Source organism: Bombus bifarius, unplaced genomic scaffold (assembly GCF_011952205.1).
Source record: "Bombus bifarius isolate JDL3187 unplaced genomic scaffold, Bbif_JDL3187 scf7180000009243, whole genome shotgun sequence".
Taxonomy (NCBI): Eukaryota; Metazoa; Arthropoda; class Insecta; order Hymenoptera; family Apidae; genus Bombus; species Bombus bifarius.
This window is the reverse complement of record NW_022884989.1, coordinates 2,777,223-2,789,317: the sequence shown is the minus strand read 5'-3', so window position 1 is coordinate 2,789,317 and position 12,095 is coordinate 2,777,223. Positions and strand designations below refer to the sequence as shown.

Here is a 12,095-nt window from a genome sequence, read left to right as displayed (position 1 = left end):
TTGGTAAGACTGAAATCTGGCTAGCTACATGTATCAATTAGTGTACCGTGCTGATGATGTCTGGTGGCTGTGTATTGCTGTTCGTGTCTCGCATGCTGTCAGAGGATATGTGTTGTTGTTGTTCTTGTTTCCCTGTCGATACCGTGCCAGTGGATGTATTGTAGGACTGCTTAGACGTTACCTCATTCATGTAGGACACTTCTGATAATGGGACGTAGTAGTAGCCCAGGAAACGATCCCACAGGAAACCCTTGCACCAAACTTCCACCAGAAGGCCCGTATTCATATCGTTCGTTTCGCTGGATAACAAACAAATGTTTATTTTACACTTTTCGCTTCTTATTTTCTCGTTTTAATATATTGGCAAAGAATCTTTCTCGCTTATGGCGATGTGTAAAAGTTTCACACAGATTTTTCACTTTATATCCCAGAAACGATATTTTAAAGAATCTTAACTAATAACGCGTTTACTTGCCGTATCCTCGTACCCTTCATACTCGATATCGATCAAAATTCTTTTCGATATCGCTTCTCGAATATAAAGCGAAAAATCTATCTGAAACTTTTGTACGTGGCTCTATAGAAAAAGTAGAAATACAACGAGTACAGATGGAAATTGAAAGGAATTTTACGATTACGCCGTTAACGACCCGATTAACTATTCTAGTTTAAACATTAGATTTAAGGGGAAACAATTCGTCGACTGATTGGAAAACTTAATTAGTTAGAACGGCAAATAGAAGATTCGCATTCGAATCACGATCCGGTGACTCGATATCGACTGATCCTTCTCTCGTTCCCTGTAGCTGTTAAAAGCAACATTCAAACTCGTGACTTTCGCGTCCACGACTCTTATTACTGTCCCTTCAGATATTGTCACGTTGACGTTAAATTCACGATTTATCACATCTTCATAGGGGAATTGTCTCGAACAGTAAACTTAAACAACGACCAAGACTATCGAATAATTTGCATTTGCTTAATCACGTTGGCCAATCGACGAATAAATGTGCCTTTATATCGAAAACCAGCAATCCAATCAGCTGATTCTTTTTGCCTCTTACATCGTTATGGATCGATAGGAAATATAAATAGACGTTTCGTAACAGCATTATTAGCGTAATCGATACGGATGCTCTAAATCGAGGGAAATTGATCGATAACATCGTCGAGATTCTTATTTTCGGTTGTTTCGTCACAGGTTAAATAAATACGATTTAAATGCAGCCCGGCCGCGTACAGAGAGGGGGGCGCCAAAGGGAAAGTAGGTTAAAGGTTCGCAACTTGGCAAGTGAGGATTTAACGGCGCCAGTAAGGATGTTTCAGAAAGCTAAGATCCAAAATTCTCCTATTTTCCACCTCCACCATTCGCAATTGTCCTCCTTATATATTTTACACGGTCGATCAATAGCGTGTTCTCCGTGTCGACCATTTCACGCGATCTGATTTTCGCGTTAACAATGTAAACCAGGCAAGAGTAATCGTTAAAAACGTAAATCAGAATCCGACGTCGTTGCGAAATTTAAACGAAAATTTAAGCGAAAGCTTTGACGAAATAGAGAAATTGATGAATCGCTGTAGAATTATTCGTTTCCATTTATTTCGATCTGCGTAGCTTGGACGCATATCGGGACAGAAATGCGAATCACGTTCATAACGTCGCATAACTTGGCATAACTTGATAGACCTCATTCGTCTTTAGAAAGCTATCCCACGACTCGTATAAACGGAAAAACGGACGCGGCTGCGTGCTTTCTTCGCAAACACCAGCCATGTCGAATCGAACGAGGGATTTTAAGACGAAAGTTCTTCCTTAGAAAAGACGCTGCTCGTCGTCGTAATTTCATTCGGAATTTCCATAACTCTTGCTCGAACATCGGTCAACTACAATGCTGCCTGTAGATAGACAGATATTTTCTTCACCTCCGTCATTTTCCCCTTTTTTTAAATTCTGATTTAATGTCGCATCAACCGCGAGATCTGTTAGCAACGCTATAAAAGAATATTTATACTATGTATCGAGTATTAAAATTACACACACGTGTTAATGCGTCGATTAATTTGCTTCTCTGAGTGAGTATTAAAGGGGGTGTCCTGAATTAGAATTTTCTAAAACAACGTCTTTTTGTGATTTTTTTTTAGAAGGAAAAGAAAGAAACGAAGTTATTGAACTTCGAGGTACGGTTTTATATATATTTAACGAATACCAAAGAATTTTTTTTAAAGTAAAAAGAAAATATTATAACAGATTTCTAAGTCTATTTCATGGGCAGCAGTTTTCAATCGATGGGAAAGATTCACCTCGTAATTCTTGACTGAAACAAAAAACTAAAAAAGGATTAAATTATTATATATTTTTCTTCTCGATGAACTAAAAAAATTCGTCAAAAAGTTTATTTAAATAATCGTTATAGCACCTTAAAGTTTATTTTTTCTTTTTATGAAACACATTGTTTCTTTAAACTCGCCACAATTTTTTATTTCACACTATTTTCTGCCTTTTGCTTTTCGTTTCTTTCTTTCGCTTCTAAAGAAAATCACAAAAAGACGCTGCTTTAGAACATACTAAATCAGGACAACCCCTTAACAAATCGTGAATTTTCTGGCCCTTTAAATTGCCTTGAAATAATAGGAAATTTAATTTATGTATATTTTTCACGTAGCCCGTACTATTTCGTGCGATTGAAAATCAAGTGAACCGTTGTTAATAATAGCTGGCCCATTCTCGTAATAGATTCTGAAAATTGAACTATCCGAATTTTCTGTTCTAATATTAACAACGTATTAGCGAATATAGCCGATTGTTTCCAATTTTACACTATTATCTAGGAAAATGCAATTTCAAAATAAACTTTTTCAATGAATTTATATCGTGCTCTATTTAATATCGAAAATAAAATTACATCGTGAGAACTTTCATTGAAGAATCTAACTTTCTCGCGAATAAAGTGGATGAGAAAAAGAAAAAGTTTGAGACAGAGAGAGAAAGAAAAAGAAAACTAGGCTAATAATAAAGAGCAAGCAGAAAATATTTGAATATTACATCCATCACCATCGTCCTCTTTTTATAAATAAGCAAATCATATCCCACATTATATTTCTCAACACCCACCTACTACTGATAATATCGGAATGATAAAGCATACCGGGAAACGACGTCGACAGAATTATTCTAAAGCGTAATTATACCATACCGTGCCGCAAAGGAACGAAGTTCGCTTTTGTCGACGTGAGAAATCGATACTCGAACGGAAAATATCATCAGGACTGAGAAAAGAGCGAAAAGAAAGCAAATAAGGATGCTAGTCCGAATGTAAATGGATCGAGCCACGAGATACAACTACCGATTAGCTAATCGTATTATCTTCAACAACAAATAGATTATTTTGTTGTACTAACTAAGCGTATATTTATTATATCAATTATGGATGTTAAGGTGAGCGAGGATTTTAGCTCTTAAAGGGATTCGATAGTCGATCGCAAAAACTCCACGTTATCGAGCTCGGACACAAACTCAGTAATGAACGAGCAATGATAACGCGCACACTTCGGATCTCGTCGATTTCTTTCGACTCTTATCATTTTCATTCAACACCGACCCACTAAATATCGTTATCGGAGGCAAAAGAAGTTGGACACAGCTAGTAGATTCTCGTAAACCGACATCGTTACAAATATTGATATTCAAAGTCAATGACGGTATAGATGAATTGTATATTTTATCGTAGAAAAAAAGATATACCATTGCTAAGTTTTTTAACAAATTATTCAAATGTACTGTTGAGAATTGTGCATCTTAATTGGCGAAATAAAAGTAAAGGAACACTAAGGTTACACTTAGAATTCATATTAAAATAGTTTTAGATTTATTTAATGAACGATTTCCAGGATCTTCGTCGATATGTTCGGCACTACCACGCCGCTTTTCCCCAGAAGCGACCCGGTGTCCGTGCGGATTTCCTCCACGTTCATATAAAAAAAAGAAAAAAAAGAAAAAAAGGATCTTCGTCGATATACATTTGCACGCATTTCAGCACTCTCTTTGTCTCACCATCTTTCATACCAGACTGCCAACGCAACAGTTACGTTCATCTGTTTTTTGAGACACCGCGCATACACATACTTGCACACACTCATATTCACATACGTGTGTCACTACTATGCGGCCAATCTAGTCTAGCACATAAAATTATACATATATGTACATTCAATATGTACATTCAATGTGTACATTGTAATAATTACATAAAGAAGTAGCAAAGACTGCTTCTATCGATCTACCATTGATTTATACGCTTTATTCACGCTAATTCACGCGCTGTTATACGCACAAATCTAAATAATATCCAGACATTTACGAGCGATAGACTACAACAGATGGCGAACTTGGAACATCGGTGAACTGCAAATTCGAAATTGAAACGGTCCGTCCCTTTCGTCCGTTTCATCCCTATGCTTTTATCTATTCGAAGGGGGAAATCGTGGAAAACATTGGATACCGAGGGACGATATTCACCGGGGCTCTATCGTAAATTCAGCAGACCTGCCGACCTTTCTTCTTAATAAATACGTTCGCAGACATGTACTTACAAAAGAAAATCTTGCTCCCAGCATGGATTGGCCCCTTTCACCGTGACTGTCGTCGACTTCACATTCTGCAGCTTCAGTGTTACGTAGGAGTTGAATTGTTCCGCTGAAATCGTGGTTGATCAAATCTGAATCGGGTCCGAGAAAATTCAAGCGGTTTGTTTTCCCTTGAACGAGCGGGGCGCAACGATCACGGCCAGGCCAGGGTTATGCGATTTCGATTGATCGTGCAGAGAAAGACACACAATGCAGCTCGTAAAAGAAATCTGTCTCGCAGGAAATGGAAATGTTGACGTTGATAAATAGACAAGGGCCAGCCGCAGAGAGGAACGGCCGGCATCAAGGTATCGCGTCGCGCCGACCAAAAATTATTTACGATCGGATAAACTGGGATTTATTCCGTCCATCCAATAAATTAAATTTCGCTCGAACAAGCTACGTTACGCTTTACCGTCGCGTCCTGGAACGTCGACTCGCGTAGGTCGAAGCAGTACGTCGAGATAAAAAATTAATTATTGAAATTCTCCAGCGGGCATCTTGATACGAACGGAATGTACACGACGCGTGTATAAATGTTTAGGATTGATTGTTTCTAGAGAATCTCGTCTAAATTGTTTAATCGCGTTTGTGCATTTATATTGGATTGGCTACTAAGGGATTGCAGATTTTGTCAATACCAGCTAATGACAAAATCCGCAATCACTTAGTTGTCAACCCAATATTTGATTAAGCGCGTATGAAAGTTTGCTTTCTGACAAGGAATAATGTTGCTGTTTCGGAAGCTTAATTTTGTATTAATCTAAGTGTAAAAGGTCGTAGATACATAGTTCGAGACACTTTCATCGAAAGGAAGGAACGAAATTGGCCGAGTTGTTCGCTAATCGTCCGTTCATTCCCTTGTATCCGTTCTTGCTCGTTAATATCAAAAGATCCGACGCTTGATTAGAGAAACGGTCACGAAATTACATTCTTTTCGCATCCTCTGAGCATGCCAGATAGAGAACGGATTCGCGAGTGCTTTAATTAAAAAAAAATCTTTTAATTACCGCAACTGGACGTCGCGCGTTTATATTTCAAACACGAGCGCGCGACTGGAAAAATAATAAAATATTTCCGCGCCGGCGAGGACTTTCATCCAGTCGGGAAACGAAAAATCGCAGTTAGCTTCGTAACGAATATCCGAAACATCGTTATATTTCTGTCGCGTACCTTCTCGTCATGGGACAATTAAAGCGTCATTTATGGAAATTACCGAAACACTTTCAAGTGTTTCGTTTCAAGATTCGTGAAAATGTTCAACAGGCACTCAACACAAACAATTTTTACGCACGTTTCGTGTGCGTCATATGAAAGTTTCTAAAATTCATTAACGCTATAACGAGAGCGACTATGGTAATTATATTATATCGATAAAATTGTATATGTATGGAGCTTACAAAACATCTATTACGAACATACGTTTACTAGAAGATTAGTACACAACACGAATATCTTAAAATATGAAAATCACTAAAGAAGAATATAAGTCAGATCATTTTACATTTTATCCGAAAAATATTGTATAAGAAATTAAATACTCTGGAAGCCTCGAAAAAATTACTCGAAGGAATTTATTATTGAAAAAGACGCGCGATTTTTCAAAAAAAAAAATTCACGAAGTTATAGATGGCAAAAGGTTTAACTTCGCTTAAATCCTTTTTAAATCCCGCTACGATTTTTTCGAACGATCTTATACTTTCGTGAGTTACTTTACATATAATTAAATAAATACAAACGATTATCCTTCGTGACGAGGTTTTCTCGATAAGCTGTCAAAGCTTAACTCGTCTAACAACCCATGGCGACTGTGAACATCCATAAGTCGATGTCAAATCGATAAGAAAAGATCAGAGGCACGCAGATACATAGAATCGTAACATTCTCTCGAAGGAAGCCCGATCGTTTCTCAATTTACCAAAGATACGGATAGTCTTTCGACCCATCTGCGTGCCTGGAAAACGGCGCAGACGAACCGTAAAGCTCTATAAGCTTCCGACTCCGTCGTCTGTGCACGAGTATATATTCCGGCTGCAAGCTCTCGATAACTCGTGAAAAAAATCCGTTTTACGATATTCGATGCGTGTTTCAACTACATTGACTAGATATTTTGCTACTACGTGCAACGAAATTGTTCCTGGCGACTGAAGTTTGTATCACAGCGATCGAATCAACGAAGCCACGCATGGATCGATACTTAGAATTGACGAATTAATTGATCCAAAAACGCTCGAGATTTAATTATTATTATCGAGAATTAAAAATTATACGACCGTGTAGAAAAAAAAATGAACGAACTGAAAGACAATGTGATAAACGAGGTAATATATGGATCGTCTAGATAAAAAATTGAAATTATTATCAAAATAATTGAAACATTCTATTAATTTCTATTAATTAATTGATAGAATGAAAAATTTCTTCGAATGGTGAGATTACGTATAGAGATAGAGAGAAATAGATGGAATTTCGATGTCGATCTGCAATTCCCTTGCTTACGATACTGCTTGTGTAGCAATATATTTTTATTGATTCATAAAGCGAGACAATTTCCATTATCGATGAATATTTAATTACGGTTAATGTAATTGCCGTAAAACGAGTTATTAATAACAACAACGGAGGCTGTCGTTTAAGTGGGACACAGGAGCGCAAGCCTGAGTCGTTTTGCATAATTGAAATTCTTGTTGGTGTCTTATTTCATCTGAAATGATCGCATTTCCAGCGATACACCAGGAAGAACGTTTCACTCTGATTTGCATGATATATTACCTGTTATCAGAATCTTCTAAACAATTCCTCGTTCACGTGTTCGTACATCGAAGTGAACGCGAGGTTACTTCGATACAAAAAGCTCTTGCATTCGTTTATTTAAGTACGTGCATACATTAGCGATATTAGCATAGCTTCAGATCGTTCTCATCGCTGCAGCCGGATTTGCCCGACTATTTAAAAATTCAATCGACGACTTAAATATTCAATAACTAGAATCAAATTTTCAAACTAACTAGAATTAACTAAAGTTATATATATACGAATCGACATTAACTATTTGGCGATATTAATAGTGGAAATGTACAAAATAGCCGACCTGAAGGAGAACTCGGAGCAATGAGCTTGTAAGAGCTGAGAAGTAAATTTAGCGAGTTTAGTCAATGGCAAGATGAACATAAAAAGATTTTCTTGGAATCTCGAAGTCTGATGTCAAACCATTCAGATAAAAGAAACAAGATTCGAATGGCTGTAGATTCGCGCAAATGTGTTTAAAGATATTGGATAAAGACAGGAATCTACAAAACGAGACACGGATAACTTCTTCGTTGAGATATAAGATGTGCTATATAGATAATTGTAAATTCACAAGATATACAATAAGCAATTAAAGTGTGTAATAAATGAATTATAGAAATTCTAAGGATTTACAGCTCACGAAGTACCAAGATTCACTTAGCTGGAGAATCTGTTTAACGCTGCAAGCCATATACGCTACTTATCGCCTGATGCTCTGGTATTAGTGATTATACGACACCATAGACTACAGAGCGTCTATCGTTTAAAGTCGTTCAAAGTTCAATCTGTTGGCCCTACTTGCCACACGATGCCGGAATCCACTTACTCCAGGAAACCACATAGCATCGCGTACCGCTTGTCTCAAAAATGTCCACCTAACACCAGGAACCGTATAGTGCCAGGATTTACTTATACAACGAGATTATCAAAACATCTTGGTTTCACAGGTAACTTCCGTAAGGCCCATTTATCGTCTATGGCAGCGATCACGAGTCTTAGGATCAATTTGGACCCAGAGCCTCATTTAGGTATGTGACTGTTCGAATTCAGAATTATTATCGCTTTAAAGATCCTCAGAGCTGGCAGAAGCAAATTCTGCGACAAAGTTATTTATGTAATCGAAATTTTTGGCGCTAGGTGAGCTCTCAGGTCAAGTGAATTCTATAACCAAACGAATTCTACCACGAACTTGCAAGAATCATTAAACAGATTGCAAAAACCAGCAGCCTCGAAAAACTACATAGTTCCAAAAAATATAAAAATCTTGATTAAACGAACTCTATGGCTAAAAATGGACCTTTCGTGTGACTGAACCCTGGAATTAAGCGGTTCTTCGGATTAAGAGAACTCTTGCGGCAATAGGACTGCGGAATCAGGTGGTCCCTTGGGATACAGAAACCTTGGCTCCAAGTTACTCGTGGAATGTCAAGTGAATTCTGATAGTAAAGGTTCAGATATGTACATCTATGGTTCTGAAATCTTGGTAACTTTGTTATTGCCATATTGTTTAAGCTAAATTATACTGGAGCCTCAGCAAACAATATATCATGAAAATATAAATGAGTTTATGTAACAGAATCGTTGTTATGTCTCGTCAGAAGTGTGTGAAACAAAATAAACTGACAATCGACGCACTACCTGTCTAACGATAGAAATTGGTCACACTGAAACGTTAACTCTGATAACACTCCGTGCAGGCCTCTTTTGCGCAGTAATTTACCGACTAATAATATTAGAAAATTAACAATTAGTAACTTGAGACTTTGATAATTTTATAACTTTAAGCGATTTGCAAGTTAACTGTAAAATTTACTTTTAGAATTTTATACGTTTTATTATCAGCCTTGTTACTGTTGTGCAAGACAATTCATCGTGACCTGTACAATTTTTCCAATAGTAATAATCCAATTTTGCAAGAGAACTCCACAATTAAAATTATCTATAAACGTTGCGTTTCTATACACAACATTATCTACATGAAAAACAATGATTCTACTAGTCTCAGGCTATATGCGGTAATACACGTAACCCAACGTAAAAAGACGCGCGATATGAATGCGAAGTTACTCAAAGTCTCGAGGCTTTTGCCTATAACTAGCGAGAGAATGCTATGAAACACGAGAGCCGGTAAACTGGCTAGACGTAACAGGAAATTACTACGATTTGAAAAGTTTGAACGCATTAACAGCATATATGTGCAAAGATCGCTGTTGTTCCTGGAAATTGTCTCGCTTTAAATAACGCCGCGACACGACAAAAATCACGATCATTCATGACTAGCAATAAGATGGTCGCTTTAAAATAAAGAATAAATTCTACGCCCGGTATAAACCGTTTCACTGTGATATCGCGAATTCGTGACATTCTCAAACAGAAAATGGAACGATTTAGGACGATGAATAACAAATTTTTGCATATTTCCAATGTCGTTCTCGAGTATTTTCAGCAAATCGCGTAACACCAAGAAATCCTTTATGATACACATCTCTATCGTTAACGATTCTAATAATTCGTTCGAAACGTTTCCCTGCAACATTAGGTTTGTCGCGAACCGAGTCGTTTTTGCGAACAAACGATACTAATGAACGAATGCAGCTATCGAAGAAATATCAAGGACACGTTCCTTCACGAAACACATAGAGAGCGATTTAAGTTTTCGATCTAAGTAGAACTAAGTCGGTCGGTAGTTACGAGGCATCTGATCGTTTAATGTAACTGGAGTGTTCGCGAGGATTGGAGCATAGCTTATTTGCATGTTCGAAAACAAACTGAGGCAAACATCGGTAAAAATAAAAGGGAAGATTTCGAGAAATTGGCAGTCGCGTAACGTCGCGTTGTCGCGAAGGATCTGCACGCCGGTACCGCGGAAAAATTATTTCGGCATGAACAGAACATCGCGATATTCCGGTTGAGGAATCGCATAACCTTTAGCTTGGAACCGTTCCAATCAGAGTGCAACAAATTTTGCTCGAACCTTAAAACTAGAGCGTGAGTAAAGACTTCATTTCGCGAATAGTATCGCTTCTATCTCAATTTTCGAAACAATCGTCCCACGGTGAACGTTGATCGCTTGTAATTTGCATGTGCAGATACCTATTTGCGCCACGCTCGTGCAAGTCTTTAAGGCTCATTTTAGAACAACTTCAAGTTTGGATCCCAATTAGACTCTTCTTCCCGTTTTCATAGGATACAAACCTTCCTCGCAGACGAACCGCGCCTTCTTCACTGCAACAGAAAACGAGAAAATAGGTCATAAATCAAAGGTACCGATTGATTCCGAATGATTGTTTACGCGATACCGGTAAAAGATAATATTAACAGTTCTCGTGGGTCGCTTAATTTCGCTAAATCAACGTATCAACTGTGTGAGCGTGCGAGCATGTGCATAAATGGAATTAAAGCACGCTGGTTCGATTAAAAGCATACGTAAATATGCACGCAGCTGGACGTTCGGAATAATTAAAACGAAAGTAGGTTATTCCACTTATTTGTCTTAACGTAAGCGAGTCAATGGTTAATTTCATTCTACCCTAAGGCCAAGATCATTCGACGAAGATAGGAAACGACACTCCTTGAAAACAGTACATATACGTTTCTACGAGGACTTTTGTGTCATTTTATGATCATTTCGAATTCATTGCCTAGCAATTTTTTTACCTATGCTTAATTAATGTATTAAATTAAATAATAATTAATTTAGCTTAGAAAAGAACATCGTTGTTACTCTACATTATCGTAAAATACTGATCATACAAACAATTTTATTATAACTAAACTTATAGTAGAAGAAGATGTCGTAGAATCAATGTAATAACTCGGGAAGTATCTAATCCTCTTTTACGCGCAGAATCATCAGTAATTACAAGACTGACTCTCGTCGAATTCGAAGCAGATATTTATCTTCTTACCGTAACGTCAAATCGAATTGCATACTGCTTTTTTCGAATTACAGAATATGTCCACTCCGACAAGTTCGTGCATAAAAAGAACAGAGTAGAGCTGGTCATCAGTCGATACGTCGAACCACTAAGATTTCATCAAATTATACTTTTTGTCGTGACAAATTAATATAATATGAATTTATGTTCGACGACTATTTAATTTGTAGGACAAACGGTACTAAATGTACGAAATCTTCAGAACTCTATTCTTCAAATTAATCCTGCATTTATACTTTCTAACTGAAACGCTGGAACGCCATTGCATCTTTGGATCTTCGATTCCATGGAAACCCGTTGGAAAGCTCGGCTTGGTCACAAAAATAGGCAGCCACTTTTAAATGCATCCCGAAGACACATATACACGGAAATTGAAGCCGGTGGCTGGTGAATTCGATTTCGACGTTCCACGATTTTCCATTGAGCATCCGCTATCTATGAATAAATCAATTCGCCGCAATTCACGTGTGACACTTCAACGACAATGAGCCTGCCTTGAAACGGCTTCCATATATGCATTTACCGAACGCGTAGACAGATAGGGCTGTGCACACTTGTACAATTGCACACACGCACGTCCAAACGTTATTAGATCTGAATATTCGAAAACGAGAAGAGAATTCAATTTCTTCCGGAGAAAAGCGTCGGTAATGATATTATAAAACCCGTATTTGACCGATTGATCTTACATCGAACGGTTGAAAGAGAAGCAGCGTTGTCCGACTAACTAGCTGATGACGTCGT

At 37.6% G+C, this 12,095-nt stretch overlaps 1 protein-coding gene across 5 annotated transcripts in view; it reads right to left on the bottom strand.

The window, feature by feature from the left end:
- Positions 1-12,095, bottom strand: part of LOC117214741 (protein unc-13 homolog B-like) — a 371,198-nt gene that overhangs the window by 333,564 nt on the left and 25,539 nt on the right. For 4 of the 5 annotated variants that reach the window (XM_033461044.1, XM_033461046.1, XM_033461045.1 and 1 more), the window contains exons 2-4: positions 10,609-10,638; positions 4,591-4,693; positions 47-299 (exon numbers count right to left, since the gene is read on the bottom strand). In XM_033461044.1, coding sequence (XP_033316935.1) covers positions 47-299; positions 4,591-4,693; positions 10,609-10,638 — 386 coding nt within the window. The remainder of the gene's footprint in view (positions 1-46; positions 300-4,590; positions 4,694-10,608; positions 10,639-12,095) is intronic. The other variant, XM_033461047.1, reaches the window with a different exon arrangement.